Source organism: Mastacembelus armatus, chromosome 8 (assembly GCF_900324485.2).
Source record: "Mastacembelus armatus chromosome 8, fMasArm1.2, whole genome shotgun sequence".
Lineage (NCBI taxonomy): Eukaryota > Metazoa > Chordata > Actinopteri > Synbranchiformes > Mastacembelidae > Mastacembelus > Mastacembelus armatus.
Window position 1 is genome coordinate 8,448,220 of NC_046640.1, and position 23,402 is coordinate 8,471,621.

General features: G+C 39.3%; 1 protein-coding gene across 1 annotated transcript; it reads right to left on the reverse strand.

Annotated features, from left to right (window-relative positions):
• Window positions 1-105: 105 nt before the first annotated feature.
• radil2a (Ras association and DIL domains 2a) lies at window positions 106-23,120 on the reverse strand. The gene is made up of 16 exons (XM_026324602.1): window positions 22,721-23,120; window positions 21,314-21,640; window positions 20,939-21,174; window positions 18,826-19,154; window positions 15,787-16,473; window positions 15,602-15,639; window positions 15,115-15,278; window positions 14,911-15,023; window positions 11,207-11,426; window positions 10,806-10,978; window positions 7,602-7,746; window positions 6,047-6,228; window positions 5,558-5,936; window positions 2,542-2,654; window positions 2,037-2,176; window positions 106-1,932 (listed from the first exon to the last, which is right to left on the reverse strand). The coding sequence occupies exons 1-16, from the start codon at window positions 22,846-22,848 to the stop codon at window positions 1,836-1,838; spliced, it is 3,471 nt and encodes a 1,156-aa protein (XP_026180387.1). The 5' UTR covers window positions 22,849-23,120; the 3' UTR covers window positions 106-1,835.
• Window positions 23,121-23,402: the final 282 nt, after the last annotated feature.

Consider the following 23,402-nt stretch of genomic DNA (forward strand, 5'->3'; position numbering starts at 1 on the left):
CCACCCAGATGAGCTTTTAGGTCCCAGCTGCAGATTTAAAAACCTGCAGCTGCTTCTTCTGTTAGCAAACACTCATTATACACATTAATTAACAAATGTTCATGGTTTTCAAAGTCAAAATAATATTTATTCCACAGGTTCAAAAATACTGAGCAATATAAATATTACAAAATGCAATACTTTTGTGTTTCAATATACTTTTAACATTGTTTCCACAGACAGCCTTCAGGTGACAGATGCAGCAGTTTGTAGCTCTACAGTGTTAAATGCATTAGAGCATCTGCTGATGTTTTTCATATGTACTAAAAATGATTTGGGTACTTCCAGTAAGGCTTTAAAGGAATAGTTTGATGTTTTAAACTTCTACTGATTCACTTTATTGCCAGGAGTTAAATGAAAGAATGGATACCACTCTCATGAGTGTGCGCGTTAAATATAAAGCTACAACCATCGTAACTTTGCATAAAGACTGGAAGCACAGCTAACCAGCTGGTCTGGACAGAATCTGTCTACCTGCACCTCTAAAGCTCACTAAAAACATGTTTGTCAAATCTGCACCAAGTCTGAAATGTAACAACAACCTTTGACCTTTGTTTAGATGCAACAAAAAAAAAAAACATCTGGTAATGCTTTATTTTACATTTACTCCTTAATAATTTCTTGAAAGCTTCATGGAAAGTTTGGTATATTAATATGATATTAATTACAGGTAAAGCAGTAAGTTGCATTGACTCTATTATTGACTTTCAGATGGATTTCCTACAAAGGCATTGATCTAGTAAAACCCAGATGGAATCTTTAATACTAATATTTTCATTACTGAAAATGTTATTCTTCATTTATGTTGAATTCCATCTTGTTTGCAGATAAAACATTTCAGATGGTGCACAGTTTGCTCACTTGCTGTTCACTAAATAAAAGTCTCAAGGTTGTGTTAGCTTAGCATTTACAAATAACTGTTGTATTTTACCTATACGTAGCATCATTTTATGGGGTTCTTTCCAGGAGACATCTTTGGGGAAAAAAGCTAATTGGGATTCACATACCCATTAAATAAAGCTTTACCAAAACCATGCTGTCTGACATCCAGCTTCAAAATGTTTTCTGAAAGCAAGACTAAATTCTCCCAGTAGTGTGATAATTCCGCTTGGTTCATAATTTTCCAGACATCGTCTATAAAAGTGTTCAAAGGCTGAATATTACCAAATGCTTTTGTATTGAAAAGAGATGAAATGATGTTACTGTGATGCCTGATGGCAAACATATTGTATTTCCTTTAAGAAATAAGATTTTATGACTCCCTTACAAACAAAATGATTGGATAAGATGAAGCAAAATAAAACGTATCACAGTTTTGAAAACAGCTATGAAAAAAAATCTATTTCAAAATAATTCCAGTTGATCCCAGAGATGAATAATATAAACAACGAACAATATGAACAAATAGATGTTTCTCAACTGCAAATTGCCACAAATAGCTATTTTCCTCACCACCAAACCCTCATGGTTTATGAGTATGGAGCCGAACCCAACACAGAGTTTGTTTATGGGCCAAAAAGAAGCTGTGGCAGCAAAATGAGCCCTTAAAAATGCCCAGTCTGTTTGGTATGAGGAAAAGGAGCCAGTCCTGCTGCTTTGGTTGATTGTCTCGAAGCTGTCTACACACAGAACAGCTCTATGTCACAACGAGGCTACAATATAAGCAGGAAGCGGGAGTTCCTTTGGTTGGGGAATCCATCCTGTGACAAATACTGACTTTGGATGCAGCAGGAAGCATGAACCTCACATCTTCCAGTATTTCCAATAGGTCTCAAATGGCCTCCAGAATTTTAGTTTCAGCATTTAGCTGAGCCCTTGTTGCTTGTTTTTGAGTCAATCTTGGAGACAAGCAATTTGAGAAAGTCTCCAGAGGAACGAATGAGTTCTCTACCTCTGAAATGAAGACGCAGTGAAACACAACAAACAGTAAACATTCAACCACAGGGAGAGGAGAGCCGACCAATATAGTGCAGACATGTGTGTACTTTAATACTTACATGTTGTACTCCATACCAACTAGGCTGATGCCGTTAACAGCCAGGATGCGATCGCCTGTCCTCAGTTTCTGACACTGAGCAGCAGGAGAGTCCGGAACCACTGACTTTACATAAATGCCACTCATTCTCAGTGGTGTTTTCTGTATGAAGATAAAACAAGGTGAGATCACTGTCAGGTCTGAAGGCTTCACAGTCAATGGATCCCCTCAGGATAAATTGTAGTAGGTACTGAGTAATATCTTAATCTTAATAATTATATAAACTGTACAATTAGACTGATAAATTGTTAATACAAATATATGAGAATGGACTGTGATTAGCTGTGTAGTTGCTTTCTGTCTGATGAGTTAAAATCCTTGCAGTTTAAAGTCTAATCTGATTAGTCTTTCACGTGACATCTGAGCAGCTACACAAGGTTTTTCTGTGCTACTGGTCCGCATTGAACAGTGTGGAAAGATAACAGCTGCTGAGCTCAAACAAATTTCAAATTCATTATTATTTGTACCGTTCCATCTACGAGTGCCAGGCCGAGACCATGAGGTCCTCTTTGAAGCTCCACCGTGAACACTTCCTCGCTGTCTTCAGCGTTTTCTCTCTTCCACTCAGCAAACCCACTGGCTACACAAACACATGGAGGAACACATGCTCATATCAAAAGAGGTGTTGCAAATACTGCAGGATAAAAAGTTTCATACAAGGTGCACAATCCCACACAGGTGCAGCTGAATCTGTGGCCAGATGCGAAAGCAGCTCTGTGCAGATGAATATACTGTGCATCAGTGATGATTCAACTTGAGTTTCTGAATGAGGCTGTAACTTTCTAACATATTGGAGAAACAATTGATCAATTATTGACCAAAATATCATTATTGAAAATTATATTTACACACTGCAGTGGACACGCTACAGGGACTTCCTGTCTACCTCTGGATCATCATCCTGCCATAACAACAATGCAGCAACAGTATCAAAAAGCTGTTCCCACCCCAGCAGCTCCCGCTACACTCAACCACAAAAACCCACCCCCACCCTCTCGTGGCTCCCCCTGCTTTTTCCCAACATTTGGCCCGTCTGCCCCCCACGCAGGACCTGCCCCGAACAATGCCGTCCCCGATTAAGATTCCACGCACCAAACCAACTGTAAATTCCCATGACGGACTGGCCACTGCTCTTTTCTCTCCTGACATCACCATCTCTGTGTAATTCTTGGGGCCAGATTAAAGGATTACCAAACTTTGAAAATAACATTAGCCAAAACTACAGAGGTAGGTACAGTGGAGGCCGAGGTAAGGCTCAGCATGGAAACATACTTCCTGAACAACGTCCATGCTATAAACATGAACCTGCACCAAGTGCTGGAAAATGTAAAGACAATGTTTTGTTTTGCATTTATCTTCTTATTTTATTGTGATTTAAATCCTTCTATTAAAGGATAAAATGTCCCTGATTGGGTAGATATGGAAAATATTAAACTGACATATAACTTATGATAGAGTAATACATAAAACATGTATGAGTGACATAAATTAATGGGCAAGTATTCTGATTATCAATTAATTGTTTTACGTGCTGTTTGAAAGCAAAATCACGTTTTACCATTTTCTAACATGTCCTAGACCAAATGATTAAATAAAAAACAGATTATAAAATCATCATTAGTCGCAGCCTTTATTAAAAGGACAGACATTAGGACAGATATACATACAAAGATTGTGCCAGATGGCTCGGTTTCAATGTAATCCTCAAACCATTTAAGCAAAGGTACTAACAGAGAAAACACAAAGCAACAAATGGCCAATGAGAGTAAAGACATCTGACTGAGATCAACACAATCCTTCAGCTTAAACTGTCTCTGTAATTGCACACAACCACACTGGGGGGTCTGTTAGGGACAGCATTAACACAGGTTGAACCTCTTATATACAATCACATGTGATGAAAAGTGTTTCTGAAGGTTTGATTCAGATCTGAGGGCTTTCAGCGAGCATTGGGACCAACCAGGGTCCTTACATACTGCAGTCTCCTCTCCCCTGAGCCCACTGAACTACTGTTAAGTCAAAGTGAAAATATATGTAAGGGAAGCACCTAACCATTTGTTTCATTACCAGACTGTATGTTCCATAGTGTGTAAATAATTTGTGGATCATAATATTGGTGGATCATATTAACATGCTGGTAACTCACTAACTTACCTGTTGACCTTCAGTCAGTGAGAAGCTGGCTTCTAGCAAATACAGCAGTACAAAATTGCTGTTGTTTTTTCAGCAATGGGAATTGTCAGAGCCTGATTGCTGGATTGTACTGACTTGGTGATTTCTATGTTTGTTGCATGAGCAATTAATAGTCTGTGTTTTTCCTACAAGAGCTTTTAGTTTCCTGAGCTACGATGCTTCCAGTTGCCTTCACTGCTCAAACTCCAACAGAATTTAATGCACAGACGTCTTGAAATTGTCACAAAGTTTGCTGTTGTAACTTCCCAGCAAAAATGACATCACATCTTGCTTTAAAGCCATCTAAAAATCTTCAGAAGGTAAAGTCTGCACAGAGACCAGTTTTATTCTACACTGAGTCAAAATCCAATAGTTTTTTTCCTCATTTTTCAATGGGCTATTTTACTTACTATGTCAACAGTAACAGGCAGCATTTTATATGGAAGGGAAGGCTTGAGGAGATGGGACAAAGAGGCCTATGTGTTGATGTGCTTCAAAAAAAAAAAAAAGGAAATGTGAATGTTTTCTTACTGAACTCTGTGTAACTTTGAGTTTGTTCATTTAAAATATTTTGGAAAGGAAAGCACTGGCTCTCACATTTCAGTCAAAAGCAGCTAATCATTACTGGGAACAAACATAGAGGCCTGAAGTTTAGTTACTGCTTCCATGGATGAAAATTATGCACATTAGCTGCAGTAGTTTATATATTATGGGTAATCTAAAACTGAAGAAGTCAATTCACACTGACTCCTTCTGACTCCTACAGATGATCTCATGATAAAGGCTTCCAAAAACAATAGGGTTAAGAGAGGAAACACTCCTTCCTTTTCTATATCGCACCCACCCTGCACAGCCTTCCACTTGAAATTCCTGACCCGCAGAGTCAGGAAAAGACGAAGGGAAGAGGGCAAAGGCACTTCATTCTTTTTATGTCAGGGACACTTTATGTGGACCTGGAACCATTAGTGACAAATATGCAATAGGTCTAGGAGGTCAAGTCGCTAAATACTTTCATTAATAGATTCAGTCAGATGAGTGCGGGTGACCTCATTCCAGAGTTAGTAACAGGATGAGGTTTGAATCAAAGTGGTCATATTCTCAGTGACAGAGCTGTGTGTCATTTGAACTAAAACCTATTGTGTGTAGGTAAAGCCATGAATGGACTTTCAGATGCTGTAGTCCTGTGTGGCGGCAATGTGGTTTACTCTTTGTTTCATGATTTCTTTATACTGTGCATGTAAACACACCTTTACTCAGCAGTGATCAGTGCAGTGTGTGGTCCTTTTCTCGGACTTCAATCTATTCAGTTACCTTTCTTTTGCTGGTGGGCACCCTCCTGCAGACCAGCCTCCAGCTCAGCCAGCTCCATACCCTGGGGGGTGTTAGGTGGCGTGAGCAGGCAGGATGGGTCCAGTGCCAGGCTCTTGTGGTAGCCCATATCAGCCTGTCCTGGGAGGGCATTGTGCAGTTGCAGGTTCTTCAATTTCTGAGTCAGAACTGCCTCACAGCTGCTCAGGTCACCATGAGATCCTCGAGTCTGAGTGGGCTCTGCAGGCGAGGAACAGTCCTGGTCTGCCTCAGAGGAGTGGCAGGTAACTGTGTCAGAAACCACCTGATGGTCTGGATCCTGGAAGACTGTGACGGAGGGTGAGGTGGCAGATTGGATGCCTGTTGTCGTTCCATTTAGAGCCTTAGTTTAGGGACATAATTTCAATCAATGACAGATGTAGAAACAGAGTGATTTATTTACTGACTGATGCTGGCTTCTTGTTACGTTGCTGAGGTCAGAGAACTTGTTACCTCTTCCTCCACATCAGGTTTGGCTTGGGTTTCACTGCAGGGAAGCTGGCGAATGATCTCCTGCAGATGAACGAGCTGTTCAAACAGTGAGGGCTCAAGGATGGGCTTACCCAGCTCCAGGTGAAACGTGCTGCTGGGAAGAATGAGCGGCGGATGGTTGTCGAAGCTCTCAAGGATGTCAGCTGCAGGAAGACAGAAAGGCCTCCCTGTTATCATCCCTCACAAATGACCCAACCCTCTGTAAAACTTTCTAATGAAATCCAATTCCAAAGTAAAGCTGCTGTATTTGGGTTAACACCTAATTAGTAGCCATAAATACAGTACAGGGCGGGACTGGTGTCACTGTTGCTGATGTTTTACTCAGCAGAGTGTGGTCAATCTGAGTGAAGAGCTGAAAATTAGTGGGAACATGGTGACCAATGTTCTGCTGTCCTAAAAGCTGTATTTAGTGGCATTTTCTCAAAGCCTCTCCAAAACAACCTTCAGAGTGTATAAATCATAAAACACCAGCTAGTTTTGATAATCATATGTATGTATATATATGTATGTATGTATATATGTATGTAATATGTGTATATATATATATATATATATATATATGTATATACATACATACATATTACACAATTTATTCATTTAAGTATTGATTTTTATCATGTCAGACTTATTTGTTCTAGTTTTGGTTCTAGCCATCAAAACGTTGTATTGCAACAAGTGTGAAAGAAAACACTGATTCAACTCCACAAGATGTAATGATAAACAGCTGAAGATGTAATAAGTATAATACGTTGATAAAAATAACACAAGCACATCAGATTTTTAAATTAGCAAGACTTTGATGTTTCATTAGTTAATGTTTCAGGGGCATTGTTTTCTGTAGTGCTTTTGAACAGATATCAGATTTATCATAAAGCCTTGTGCAGTCAAGCATGCTAGCTGTCAAGTTTGAACATGCAAGATACACAACAGATCTGATTCCTGTTCAAAGAAGTGTCTGGTTACAGGAGTTTACAGTAAACAAGGTCGTTTTGAAGGGAAGGACAGTGCAGAATTACTATTCCCTGTTACTATTGGGTAATAATAAAGAGCAACTGAGTAGTTTCAGTGTTTAAATAGATTTCTTCCTTATTCTCCCAGCAAAGAAGCCACACATATTGTTTCTTAGGTTTTGTCAAGAAAATTAATGGCTGAATGGTCAATAATGAAAATAATAGCTAGTTGCAGGTACATAGTGTAGGTGCCTGAATTCTTCCCAGAAAAGAAATAATGTTGTAGCATGCTAACTAACAGATTATTGGTGGTTCTGGTTATTTTTTTCTGCTGACTCTTTAATTTACAAAAAATTGCTCATAACAATTTTTCACAGCCCAGTAAAATTTTAGATAGCTTTGTTAAAAAGTCCAAAATCCAAAGATGCTAAATTTATAATTATATATGATGAAAATGAAAGAAATCCTTTTTATTGAAAAAGACTGAACTAAATAATGTTAGATTTTTTGTTGACTAAACCAATTAATAAGGTTCTGTTTCAGTAAAATGTCTTACTGTTCCTTACCTGTCCTGACAGCAACCTCAGCATCATCCACTGTTGGGGTCCATGCAGCGGGACAGGCTTTACCCCAGTTATATTCCCTCAACATGTGGTGAAGCTGGGCAGGGTTCAAGGCTGCAAACTCCGTCCTAAGAGAAGCCCAGGATGCCTGGATGGTAATAAAACAACAAAGAAAACACATAATGTTGAGAAACACTAAGCAAACATAGTTCAAAACCCTTCATGAACTTAAAATGCAGGATTGTGAAAGCAATACATTGGTGGTCTTGTTTTTTGTGTGAGCCACAAAAAGACTTTGTAGTGGGGGAGAAACTTCGAAACAAATTCCCCCATCATGCTTATTTCCATATATGTAAACAGTCATTGCTACTCTCTCATTTAGATTGAAAGCATTTTAAACCAATTATATGATCTAGTAAATAGTCTTTGTCCATGTCACCCCAGGGCCAGATGTGGTGACAAAGTTTCTTGGGAAAATATTTCCCTGAATGTAATCTGGTGGGTACAGTAGCACTTCATGTTATCTCATGTCACAGCTATTTTCCTGAAAGCCCTATTATTATTATGTTTGCACTCCAGTAAAATGTAAGTGCTGGATTTCATTCCAACGTTGCTAATTAACACGTCACCCTTGTTCTGTGCAGTGTGAGAAGTGTAAGCTCTTTTTTATCTTTCCACTCAGCCTCTCAGGTTGCTGTTGATGTTTAAGATGTTGCAGCAACTCTCACTCAAACACACTAAGGAAAGACAGTATTTAAGCTAATATTTGATTACTACTGAAAGTAGCTCAAGGCTAAGGAAACAGGTGAGTCACTTTCCAGCAGCATGCATGTGATTATTTCAAGGGAAACATTACACAGTTCATTCAGTCTGTTTCTAGCTGAACTAGTGGAAGTGAGACTTCGCCCTGACATGCCTGGGACACAACAGAAACTACAAATTAATGTTGTTGAGTTTCTGCCCCTCTCTTTTAACTCATTTGCCACGCTCAACAGAAGGTGAAGTTTAAAAGCTGCTTGTAAACAGCAGAAATCTAAAAATGTCTCAGTTAGTTATGTCTGAGATTGAATGTTTGCCAGCTATAGTCTTCTCAAAATAACTCCATTACTGCTGACCAAACAAGTGACACCACATCCTCTGGGGTAATTTACAACCAGGCCAGTGAGCCTCTTCGGTTCTTAAAAGCCCCGAAAAATCCAGATGGAAAGCTAAAAATCTGTCAAGGGTGTGTGCTGTTACTGGAGCCATAGAGTGACCTCATGCCAGGACAGGGATAGTTAAAACCACCAGCTTCTCAGCAACCATCTAATCCCACAGACAGATGAGACAGAGCCTTCAACAGCTGTGTTATGAGTGGGCTGGTGCTGTGGTGTCCCAGAGATGTTTCATGCTGGAAACGTGACTGTGAGTCATGCAGTGAAAACAGGTGTTAGCCTAAAGAGTGTAAACCTAGGCCTCATACATAGCACAGTCCTTCCAAACAGCGTAGGTAGATCATTTAATCTTTAAACAAGTTCTAGCTTAGTCATAGAAATTTTAATGTTCTTGTACCACTAACATACCTCTTCAAATGTCAAGGACTACATGGAGTGTAAAATTTGTAGTAAAGAGGAAAACAGCCAGATACCATTTCAAATTTCAGTAATCTTACAGGACATTTATACCAGTCAACTTGAGTGGGTTACATGAACACCAACTGCAACTGGAAGTGTGTTAAACTACTTAGCACCAAGCAAATATGGTTAAAAAGTCAAGGTTAGATGAAGTAACAAGAAAACAACAAAAATAGACAAACATCAGCTAAAAGAATAAGATAGAAGAAACAAAATGAGAAATAATATATATAATAATATATTTATACTGATAAATGTAAAGAAAAAATGCATACTTGAAATATATATAAGTAATCCTGAAGTAAACAGTTGAACTACCTAAAAGTACTGGGTAAGACATTATATATCAATTATTTGAAATGGTGTGGTGAAAGGACTGTGGTGGAACGTCAGAAAAAAATGGTTGGTCTGTATAAATGTTCAAAGACATTTCCGGAGGAAGCCATAGAGATAAACTAAACAATTCACCCATCCATTTATATAAAGAAACTTCTGTCCTTAACTAATGTTTCTTTGGTTTACAGTTTATAGGGATCACTCGCTGTGTTGTCTCCCACATCATCATGCTGTTTCAATAAATACATCACATTAGTGACACCTGAGGAGAATGTTTTCACAGCATTTACCTTGTGAAATGAAAAAAAAAATGCAGGGAGGCTTTGATCTGAAATGCTTATCTTTTGGGTTAAAATGTATATAAGATATATGGAAAGATGTGGGGTTATCTACAGTATCAGCTGTCTTAAAGGGCTTTTCTATTTATAGACTTTCTATTTGTGGCATGAGCACTCAATGAACAGCAACACATTCAGCAGTTTCCTCGTCATAATCTTTCCAGCAAATCTGTGAATCAGGAAAAGGTTTTTGTTTAGTAGTGTTGTACAACCTTTTGTTTAACCTTTGTTCTTCATGTGTCATACCTGGCTAGTCTTATGTGGTGGTTTCTCATTATGACCTCACTGTTCAATAACCAGCAAAGTGAGAGCTCAGGTGAGCTGCCTAATGTGGTACAAAGTGCAAACAAGATTTGAATGGGTAACTAAAAAAAGGAAGGATCAAGTGTCAAGTTGGCAAGTTAAGTTAAGCTGGCAAATAATATGAATTTGAGCACTTATCTACATTTCCACTTAGGTTAAATAGAAATTAACAGGATTTACTAATAATACAGCACCAGTGCAAACTGGCAATCGGGATATACTTTTACTGTGTTTACTTACTGTGTTCCTGTACCTTTTTTTCCTCCTATCTAATGAATGAACACTGTACTCTCTGTTCTCAAGGCCACTATAATCTTAAACCAGTATCATGCATCCTCAGACTTGGCAGCTTTTATGAATTTACGACTCAGCATTATCACATTGTTTGGCAACAAGAAGCTGCAGAAAAGAGCAGGGTTTACTTGGCTGCAGTGGAAAGGGTTATGGCAAGTTCAAATTTTCCAAAAACTTTGCACCTAACACAAAAGCATACATACATAATGTTGTACCGACACCTTTAAGACAATGAAAACATGCTGACTGACGCAAAAATGACATGACTCTTGAGGCTACATCCGGTAAGACAAACAGGAAAGGAGAGACGGTTGTCCTCTGACCTGCAGGAGGGTTTCTTTGGGTGTGGCCAAAAGATTGACAGCGGCAGAAAGCTTCTGGAAAAACTCAGTTGCCAAATCCCCCAGACTGATATTCTGGATCCAGTCCATCAGCAGGTCCATGTTGGCCCGGATCTGAACACCTCGGGACCACTGGTAGAACCCAGCAACGGATCCTGAATAATGAATAGTCTTAGATTAAACTTAACATAGAGAATTGTTCATTTTCTGGATGCATCCTCTGGGGACCATGAATGTCTGTATAGGTCATGATATCAAACCATAAATGTTGAGATATTTCAGACTGGATCAAAGTGGTGGACTGGCCAATATTGCGATCCATTGAACCATGCAGAAAACTAAATCTAAAACAAGTCTAACAGGATATCGCACAATGAGCTCACCTCTCTCCATGAGGGTGTTGAACAATGATGCATTGATGAAGAAGAACAGGTATGCGCAGAGCTGTAATGAGATGTCTGGATGCACCTGGAAAGCAGTGAGAAGCATCAGTGCCTCCTTCAGCACCTCCAGGATGCCACTGAGCCCATCAGGTACTCGTAGCTGACCACTCTCTGAGAATGGGTTACCATCCAGCAGACCAGGTAGTGCTGAATACATACTCTGTGGAAAGAGAAAGGGAAATCAATGTCTACTGGATGTTTTCTGCCATCACCACTGCTAATACACCAGGGTAATCCACACATCATAAGATACACTAATGGGTGTCATTGTTTACAGAAACACGTACATTACAATGTGTTATACATAGATCCAACTTTCCTTTTCCTTAACATTATTTTCTGACTAGATGAGGTACAGCACAATGAACTAAGAGAGTAATGTGCTTCTTTGTTTTGACTTGTTAGTGATATGTGCAGAACATAATGACATAATGACTCAAAGTGAGGAAGGCATTCACAGAGTGTACAGGAAGCATTACAGCAAAGCCTGTTTTTTTTTAACACAAAGGACAGCTATAACATGTGTAATGCTATATTACTGTTAAACTGTAGTTAGAGATCATAGAAACTGCCCTAAAGCCCTAAAATAAAGATATGAACAAGGACAAACAGAGAACCATATGAGAACTGTAATTTGTCTTGTTCATTTTAAGACAGTAAGTAAGTTTAAGTATCAAGATTGTCATTATTAAATAAATGCAATTATTGTCACACAGTGTGTTCTACTTCACACACTAAAATTTCTTTTTTTGTAAAATAAGATTTAAAGCAAAAATCAAATGTGCTGTTGTCAAGCAGACTGAGTAGGGACAACAGAAAGAGTTTTCTACTAAAAGTAAAAAGAAAACCCCTCATTCCAGAAAACTTGAGAAATATATAGCCACTGATCATCGAATAAATCAACCATTTTTTAGAATATGAAATAAAAAGCTCCACAAGTTCTGTATTTCAACATGTGAATTCATGCTAATGCAGTAAATGCAAAGAAAATTCAACACTGCAATCTGCAACTCAGTTTAGCTTTCATCGGCTTGTAGTTCATTTTGTTTCATTAACAGAGAGAGTTAAATTTCTAACAAGCAAAGTTTCATGCACTGACAAAGCAACCTACTACTGAAGTGTTTTTCCTCATTTTCTGTTCCTTTTTCAAAGTTTTAAATGACATACTTGATGCTTAAAATGACATAAAAACATAATATTCCCAAATAATGCCACGGTCCTACATGGATTTATCCTAAATTAACCTGAACTTAAAAGTGAATTAATGGTGTCTTCAGTCTCCTTAACATTGTAATCTTAACAGAGAAACACAGAGTTTCATTAAATACAGCAAAAGGGAACAAGACAGCTTACATCATCTTGCAAGCTGTTGTATTGAACACCACCACGCTGTCAGTTCTCACACAACTCCAACTCTTATCATGAATTCTGACACAGCTCTCCCATTGTATTACAGACATGACATCACAGTTAAGTTAACACACACACGTAATCCTCTTTCCAATTCTCATGGGACATTACATTCACTTACCACGTGTCAAAGTATAAACAGTTTTCAGTCCCCACAATGAAGCAAAAACATGATACACACACTCTCACTCGCACACAATATGACTACGATCATGACCTCAGACAAACTGAAAGAGGCCATAAAAACTACACTAACCCTGCATGCCTGCAGTAACAGGTCAGCCGTACAGTGAGGTTAAACAGAGCTACTTTCTTGTGTGGTAATTATTGGCTGCATTAATGCCCTTTTCTCCTGTTTTATTCATAGTCTACTTCAACCAGAACAAAAAGAAGAAGCAAAGAAATGGTGTCTGTAATGGTGTGCATTATGAACATTCAGTCATATTTCACAGGAAACTAACAGAGACCTTTTTCTCCTCCTCCCTTCCTTCCTCCTGTTTGGTTTTTCTCTAAGGCCAGTTTGTCTTCCTCTGCAGGAAACAGACTGCTACCATACTCATGCTAATCCTCCAAGTCTCTCTAGCAGAAAAACAATTACTACCAAACACTTACATAAATAATATACTGTCTTTAATTAAGACAGAAATTACAGCATGTTACTACTTTAACACAGCTGGTACTTAACAAGCTTTGGAAGACAAATAAAAGTATGTGATAACTGCATCAGAAAAGCCACAAAAAAGAGACCCTTAGATTAAAGAGTATATACTGTACAATATTTTCTTTTCTCACAAGCAGAAATACAGACAGGGAACAAATTCAATACAAAGTTGTTATGAAAGATCACCTTTTCTCTGCAGGGACTCTTCCAGGATGACAATGCCCCCATTAACCGGGCATGAGAGCTCACTGAATGTTTTAAGAGTGTAAAAATTATGTGAATCATATGTTGTGCCCTTAGCACTCATCAGATCACAACTTAACCTAACTAGGGAGAGTTCGGATCACTTTCCACAACCATCATGAAAATACCAAATGAGGGATATGGTGTTCCTGCCTTCAGCAGAGCTCCAGACACTGGTTTAATCAATGCCAAACTGTTCTGGTGATTTGTAATGTCCCAGCACCTTATTAAGACACTTTATGTTGATATGTATGTCTGCGTATTCTCTCCCTCCCCTCCCTTGTGCTGTTTCTACAAACTGCTGTCGTGTCTGTCCTGTGACACTGGCTGGATTCTCTATAAACCAGGCAGCTTTTAATGAGCCACATTAAATGGGAGAGTCACATACAGTAAATCTAGCCTGGGTGTGTCCTTAGGGGCTGTAAACAGAAGCGTTGACTGTTGTACTTCACATGTGTCATAAAGCAAATTTAGGCACACACTAATATACTTTTCCAAACTTTAAAAAGTCTATAACAAAGTGCATGTTCAGAAAGTGGCTAGAGTTTTTAAGGAGTGAGACTGTCGCAAATTATATCTGCAACATAGGCCAGCAAACAGTTAGAAACAGAGATTATTTTTTCACTGTTTTTTCCTTGCTTTTGTGCTCTGTGGTGTATTCCAAGGCTCCATCCTAAGCTCCATTTTATTTTCATTATATAATCTTCTACTGAGATGTGTTTATATAAAAATATGTCACTTGCTGGACATAGCCTGAAATTTGCTCCAGCCACATAAGAACAAGACAGAGTTCATTATAATTTGTTGTGACAATTCTCTCTCAAGTATCTGCACACCTGGCAGAAATGTGAATGCCATGTTGTGTTCAAATTGTGTAGTGAGTCTAGTTGGTCCCAATCAGCAAAATAGCCAGATTCCTTAAGCTCCAGCTCTGATGAATGACTGGCTCTATTTGATATTTTTGATTTGCAAAGAACAATGCTGAAAACATTCTGAGATGTTCATGTATTGCTTATCATCAAATCAGTTATTTTGATTTTGTTATTTCACAAACCATAGTCTCTGTTTATGTTCCAGTTAGTGGAAAAAAACTTTGCTTTTTATCTCACAGGCCTTTCCTGAGAAAGAGTAAGTGTTTCCATTCTGTCATTGTGTTTTTTCATCTGGAGTATGGTGTTTGTACAGTCCAATTTCCTGCCTCACATGTACTCAGATTTTAAAGGTTGGGTCACAATGTTGTGAAACATATTGATGTCATTATTATAGCGTGTATACACTTAATACTGCTTGTCAAAGAACATTTAGTATAGATTAATGTGTTGCTCCCAACCTTTGTTAGATAGTAGACAGACTGCTGGAAGGTGAACATGATGACTTCCTCCAGGACTGTCATGGCTTCCTCACAGGCTGTTTGAGTAGAGGACATCTCAGAGTCCAACAGACCTGACAAAACATTCAAAGACATCTTAATAATACATGCATAGACGAATACTGCAGGTCTAACAGTTTAGATCATGGCTGATGTAATAAGTACCTTCATCCTCCTGTTCCTGCCTCCAGGGCAGCAACTGAGGGACTTCATGCTGAATGAAGTGCAGCAGCTCGATAGAGTTGGCCATCCACAGCACCAGTGGCTGCAGACCTGAGATCAGCTCCTTCATGCTGAGTAGCTGGTCAGGCTGCCCATCACTGGAGCTCCTAAAGTAAAAGCACAACAGCAGTGATGACTTTTTCTCACCTACTGAGGTACAAAGAATGTAATCCAGTAACACTTTATGATAACCTAGTAGTACAATTCTTGGGATGAAACTTTAAACTGCTAATAGTTTCTTAGAGAGAAGAATGTGGGAAGTCCTCGCTTTACACAAAGTGCATTTAAGAAATCTCTTTGGTTTCTGCCACTACACATAAGCATAAAATCAGACTCCTTTTTTATAGAAATAGTAACATTTGAGGTGTCAGGTGTCATTTATCAGTGCAGACAGCAGCTGTCAATAAGCTGTCAATATTTGTCTACTCACTGTTCTGGCTGTATTGCTGCAAGTTCCTTTGTCTTCTCCTGAACGGGAGAACATATAAAGAAAACATCTATTTGATGCACATATTTACAGAAAACACAAGAAACACACTGATTAACAGTTTATTTGAGCTTGTTAATTGGTTAATTTTCAGATGGCAGAAAGAATGAGCAGTATTTCATCCTTACCCACATAACAAGCTGGATTTGGCTAGCTATCTGGAGCAGCAGCTGTCTGAAGTGTGTCAACTCAAATGTGGAGGCTGAATGCTGGATGCACAGACTTAGCAGGAAAGCTGGTGTCAGCTTTGGTTCAGTCCCACTGGGGTCCAACATATTCAAAATCTCCTGCAGGACCCTTTCCTCCTGCTCCAGTTCATAGATTAATGAAGCCTCTGTGCCTTCTGGGTCCCTCCAACGAGGAGGTATGGGCTTCTTCTGAAAACATTTCATGGCAATAGAGGAGCCACATGTTAAACAAGAGGATGATGCTTTTGTGTTTGAGTTTGGACAGAGTCTTGTCATCCATGGAGGCGTCTGGAGAGATTCTGATGTGCTAGTTGGATCCTTAAACATGAACAGGTAGTGTTTCCCCAATCCTACCAAGTCCCCTGGGTTCAGTTCTACTTCCTCTTTAAGAAGAAAACCATTTCTGGTCACCGGAGCCCCATGGAGGGGCTTCAGCTTTGTCAGTGTCTTTTTATGCTCGCCTGTGGATGTCTGGTCCAGCCGTCTAACACAGCAGTGTTGAGGCAACACATCAGGTGCAAAGAGAAGAATGTCAACCTTTAATCTCTCCTCATCTTCTCCATTACAATGCTCCCTGCAGCAGCCAAAGATAGTGGTAGTCCCACTCATCAGGTAGATGACAAAATCCTACAAAAAAAATGAATTAATTATTTTTAATTTAGTGATGCAAACTGAGGCTGTAACTAAAAATTACTTTCATTCACAATTATTTACCAAAATGGCCAAAAACCAAAAAGTTTACTAACATAAAATAAAGAATGGCAGCCATTCCTAACAATTGAGAAACTGAAACTTGGTGATTTTTGGTATTTTTGTTTGAAAAATACTACATAACACTAAAACATGCCCATCACAATTTCTCAGTGTAAATTTGTTACACTTCGTTACCTTGTTTTTGTGATACCAACTGTGCAAAACTCAGAGATTGGATTATAAGACAACAAAAGCAACCAATCATCACTATCTGCAATTTTTAGGTGAAAAATAACTATTTAGATTATTACAAAAATATTATCACTCATGTTCTAGATAAAATGCACATAAATTTTGCACTAGATGTTTCCAAATAAATGCCAATGTGTAGGATAGGCTTGATTTTCTTGTGTAACATTTTGGAAATGAACCAGCAGTGTGCGTGTGAAGAGTAGCAGGATCAGCTGTTGTGGTCTGCACTGGCAGTGTGAGGCGAGACAGGAATGGAAGGGCTTATGAGTGAGACGTCTGTGATGTCCATGACCTCGGGGTCATGACATTAAGGCTGTGAGTAAGGCAATGATACCATATCAGCTGTGCTGGTACAAACCAAGTAGCCTTAGAGTCTTGTGACAAGCAATGCAACATCAGCCTTAATGTTAAAATAGAGCCACTTCATTGTGTTTTATCACCTACATACAAAAGTCTCTAATACAATCCAGCACAACTGTTATTCAAAAAAGTTTACTTGTATGATAACTATAATGTTTAGAGTTTGTGTCACTATATGCTTTAGCATCAAGGTCATAGTTAGTGGTGTTGTTGTAATGTCATATACTGAGAGTGCTTAGTATTCTGACCCCCTTACGTACCCGCTGAGACACACTTCTCAGTCTAATGTGGTCCAGTATACCAACTCTAATAAATAGAGTACAATAGACAACACAGTCTATAAAACAACCTTTCTGGTCTGGAGACAAGAGAGTTTTTAGTTTCTGTTATATGACCATTGATATGCCACAGGCCCAACTGGTTCCTTTGCTTTTGCTTTGGGATGACCGAATGATGCAAGATTAAGAGTAAGATTAGGCCTGCTGTCATGTTAACAGTATCCTGCATAGTCAGCAGTCTCCATAAACAACACTGTGAGAAAGAGCTTCCTGTTTGTGGGAATGGGCCTGGCTGAAGCCACAGCCTGACTTACTGGTTTTACTGTGAAAAATGAGCTGTGTAAACAAGTGACTCAAAACATCAGACATAAATACAGACATGAATTGGAGATGATATTTTTGAGACGTTCTTAAAATGAAGCACAGTTTAAAACCCTGGTATGTAGATTACAGCATACCAGTTAAAGTTTGCCCTTCCCACTGACAGTGTTTATATACAACTCTCTATGGTTTCTGTTTGGTTGACCCTCCAGTACGGTGTGTCTAATTAGGCCTGTCTCTTTGTTTTAAAGGTCCTGAGCAGACTCATGATTTCTCAAGCAAAAAGTCACCTCTGTTTCTCTCTGAGTGCATACAGGACTTCAGGATCACCTCTGTAGACCAGGAAATCCACAGTGAAGCTTTGACTCTTTCCTTCCTGTCTGGCCTGTTATAACACTAGTAACCAAACCCTTACTCTCGGACTGTGGATTTTCTCCTTGAGGTTCTTAACTTAAGACGTTCAATCCAACACTCTTATGTACCTGTTTACACCCTGCTGTTTTTTATAAGCCTATGTTTGGCCGCCTACACACTGTCAGGAGATTTAGAACTTGTGAGGTCTTTAATGAAGTAATTACATGTCCTGTTTGAACAAGGAGTCCTTCCTTCTCCAGGTTGAATTTTCCAATTTACCATAAGAATTTTAATTAAGATAAAGTGGAGAAATCATTTGAAATGTTAAAAGTATTTCACTTGGAGCACTGCTTATACTGTGTATTTACATTAAAGAACAGAGTAATGTATACATGCTGTATAAACACTGTGAGTCCCACATTAGTCAGCGCAGCCTTTACCCCTTATATTACTATATTATTATTATATTTTAGTTACAGAGCAAGAAGAATGTTGCAAGAAGTCAATTTTTAAGTTTTGGGGACTCAAACTGTGTTTTATTAACAATCTTGGCAGCTACAGCTGCATGTTTGCACTAAGCCTAACTGAGGGATATAATTGTCAGTTGCAGTTGTAGTGATCTAATTATGGTAATTATTCCATAGTTTAAAACAATTTAAAATATCTGCATTATCACAGCAACTAATAAATGACTGAACACTTCCCTTCCTCTATCTCATACCTGTCTATGGCTGTAGCCCTGTAGCAGAAGAAAGTATGGGAAGTCAAAAGGTGGGTGAATGGAATATTGCGTGGTGTTGTCATCACTGCTCTCAGTCTCCTCCTTCTCCATGCCAAGTCGTAGCACCTCCTTGTCAGCCTCGGCCTCTGCATCCTCCCTGAGTGAGCTCTGTTGGGCCCGGATGGCCTCTTTCTCCATTGCAGACAGATCCATTTCACTCAAGCTCCTCCAGATCCCGAGTCCGTCCACATCCTCTCCACTGCTATCTACAAACAGAGAGGTCACTCTGCAGCGGCTCTTCTGCAGCTTACGAGCTTGAGCATTTATGCCTGGATTGATAAGAAGACAATGTATTAAGGCGCTGCCCTAACTGAGTGGTGTTTATTAAAAATCTATAATATACATGCCACTATTTATAATACAACACCTGAATTGTGGCATGTTCATGTACATGTAATACAGTAAAGGTTTCAGGTTTGGCAGACATGATACACAGATTTTTTGAGAATCATCCTGTTTTCAAGCTGTCTTCACTTAATCACATAATTCTGTCTTCACTTAGATAATTCTTTATACATTCACTGGTGCACTGTAAACAAGAACTGCTAACAGTTCATCTATAATACTTCATTATAGCAATTTACCAAAATGCCAACAAATATATGACTGAAAACATCTTGAAATTACTCTGGTCAGTAATCAGCCCAAAATAAACGTTCACTGTACTGGCACCAACTCAAACATAACATAACCAGAGGAAAGAGAGGAAACACGCAGGGAAAGTGAGTTGTGGCCACCTCGATCTGATATCAACAGTCGCTCTTTCGCCCCTTACGCAACACAAACACTATTCAGTTCATTTGGAGCCAGTAAGCACCGTGGAATGTCCCAGCTTCACACCAGGAGCTCTGCCCTTCTTATCAGCTGTGGAAATGGGTGTTTTCCACATTGTTCAGCACCCCAGTGACAGACCCAACTCAAGTGTCTACAAAAATCATGCAGGTAAAAGCCAGTTTCAGTAAGAGGAAGAGGGGGTGTTCGGGGGCTTATGAAATCCGTGTTTTCTGGCTGCAGTCATTGATTGCTGATTTCAGGCTGGAGGTAATAACATCAGCTGGTATACTACCCATACTGATTAATTGATAGATGTCAAATACCTGGTATGAATATTTGAATATTAGAGCCTCAATAATCACTCTGTCTATAACTTAAATGTGAAATAAATTACAATGTTTTTATGTGGGCCCAGTATATCAGCTTAACCAATATTTATTATAAATAGGCTGCATTTCATTATTGAGTACCCTATCAAACATATTTTAATCAATTATTTGTCTGATCCATATCTGTAAGAATGTTGTGAAAATCTCTGTCTCGTTTTATTTGAGCAACAGTTCAAACCCCAAATGTTTCATTTTAATATCCCACACATCAAAAAAAATACATCAAATCCTGTCATTGGAGAAATAAGCAAATATTTTATATTCTTGCTTAAAAATAACTACAATGATTTGGTTTGATCCTCAAACCTTTTCTGTTGACTGACAAGTCAATTAATTGACTCATTGATGCAACTCTAATTAAAACACGTGTATCAGCAAAGCAGTATACTGGCCTAAAGCATATGAGAGTCACAACAAACAGAGCTGCACAGTCCCCAGTCTGCAGGAAGTGAGCTCAGATAGAAAGAATAACACCACAGTGAGTGGTGGGAAGAGATGCCTGCTGCCTTGATGCTTCACGGGGCCACGATGGGCCCTCACAATAAAACAAAGATAAGAGTGGGGCCACCGTGACCTCCTCTATCCCTCATAGCAGCTTTTGTTTCCTACTGACCTCTCTCACATGGTTGCCACCCCCCACCCCCACCCCACTTTCTAGCTGGTGATAAGCTGGACAATGAAGGCTGTTAGCCTGCAGTAAGAGACAAGGATAAAGGCTCCCCATGCCACCACAACAGACTGAGTAATTGATTTCCTGGCCATAAGGATATTAGGGTCACTGAGTCTTATCTGCATCAATGATAATGATCAGTTCTAACTTTAAAAGATGATTTTTGAAGAAGAAAAGACATGTATGTTCAACCTATGAGGATGTTAGCTGATGTATATACCTGCTGTGACTGTATCTCTGTCTTTTAAACTTTGCTCTTCGACACTTGCTCTCAGCTGGATTTCAAAACGTCTGGAGAAGCCTTCCTTGGGCTTCCAAAGTGACTGCAACATGAGGGGCTTCTCACTGTCTCCCACCACCCGAAAACACTCCCTTTTCCAATGGTTATCAGCACCGGTCTGGCCAATCACGTCACAGAGCACGTAGTCGTTGGGGTTTTCTTTTTCCAGACAGTACCTGATCAGCATAAAAAAAAAAAAAATCTGTTTAGGTTAACTGATCATGTGTAAGGTTTGTCCATACTTAAATCTCCAAGCTAAAACTGAAAGCCTGTTAGCAAGCCTATGTTGACTGTGTCCATTTTGAAACCTCTCACCTCTCTAATGCCTCCTTTACTAGTTCCTTTGCATTGGACTGTGTGGTGGCCAGCACGCTCTTGTAGTTGGTCCCCTGGCAGATGTCGCTGCCAAAGATCTTCAGGATGCCAGGGACAGACATTTGGCTCGACAGCTCTGCCGGATCATCTGCAGCTTGGAGGTTCCCGGTGTCCAGCGCCTGGCCCCGGCGTCCACTGTCCCGCAGGTTGGGGCTGGGGTTGAAAACTGTTGAAAGCCTGTTATTGTGGCGGCGGATTTTGCTCTTGGCTGGCTGCCGGACACCCACGCTCTCTGTGGAGCGCACGGTGCTGTCCGAGTTGTTGGACCTGAGAGGGAAGACAGGATAAGTTAATGTACACTTGTAAGTGGAAAACCTGAAATGCACACAATAAAATAAATAGCCATCCAACATGCACAATATACAAGGATCCTGTACACTCAACTCAGTATCAACTGTTTTGTCGGGAAAGCATCAGAAAACTAAAAAAATAGTGACATGTTGGTACAAATTTTATAAACTTTCTAGCCCAAGGAGACATGATGAATGCCTTGTTTTTCCTAATAAACAGTCCATGACCCAACTTACTCAGTTTATTGCAGTTTTTTAGTTTTAACATATGCTTGTTCCAGCTCTTTTATTGTGAAATTCTGCTTTTCTTTAGCAAACTAAATAGCTTTAGATTTTGGACTGTTGTTCAGACCGATCAAGACAAATCTGAAGATATCACCACTGAAAGGAAGCAACCAAATTTGCCAATAGGTTTTTTGTTGATCGAATTATTTCAAGTCGACTTTACATAGCCTATAGCCTACACCTATTACATCATGCTATATAAGTCCATCATATGTTTTTAAGGTAATATCCATGATAATATTATCCATCCAATCTGTAATATCTATATAGCTTTTGAGTTATGAGCAGAGTAAACAGCACAATGTAACTTTAGTAGAGTTTGATTTGAGTATTTCCAATTTTCTGCTACTTCACTCTATGACTTCATAACGTTTCATAGGGAAATATTATACTTTTTACTACATTTATTTGATCTCTGCAGTTATCTTTCAGAATTCATTAAACAAATTACAGTATAATCAGAAAACCTTCTTAACCCATGGTTGGAAATCCACAAGCTACCCACAGTACCCTATGTAAAGTACTTCAATTCAGCTTCATCTAAACCAACTGCAACATTAGTTTAGTGTACAATAGTGCATCAATATCTATAAGCCATTAATGCAACATAACTTTACATGTGCAACTCTGCAGGAGCACTTTTACTTCAAGTATTTGATGCTAATGCGTAGTATTAAGTATGTCTGCACTGTAGTATTTCGTTTACTTGCATGAGAGTACTTCTTGCACCACTGGTACCACTAAGACAAAGTAGTTAGTTATGCAGACTTACTGGACAGATCCATTGCTGGGTTTCCTCCCCAGTTTGGCCAGTCGCCTCTTCGGAGAGCGGATCAGTAAACCAACAGGGAAGTTCAGGGCTTGTTTATTTACGTGGCTGCTTCTCTCTTCTGAAATCATTGTAGTTTTTAACTCACACAGACACGACAACACTATTAAAACAGTTGCCGTAACCAGAAAGTTACATTCTTCTTCACCGCTAAGTATCTATGAGTTGGGAAACCTTTCAGAAACGATACGGTTTTCCTCAAAAACAGTCCACTTCCACCTACAAGAAAAATAAATAATCCAACATTGACTTTGTATCCAAAAGAGAAACGGTGTGAAAATTACTTTAAAGCTAACTTGAACTAACTTTTCATAGAAGTTAGAGGAAAACCACGAAAACGCCACTAACAGGTTTAAACTTCCAAATCAGTTTCCTTGGAGATAAAATCCAAACGGAAATGAATGTTCTGTAAAACCGGCAAAAAGGAGACATTTTGACACACCGTCACTTCGTTCCTGAGTGGAGACTGGTGGAAAACAGCCCAGTCCTTGACAAAATGAGTAAAACCCGTTAGCTGTGTCCTGGAGCCTGGAGCGGCCTGAATGGGAGACAACCTGCTGCTGGAGGCACGAGCTACTACATGTGACGTCACCGCTGCCGCTCGCGCATGGTCCGCGAGGAGGCG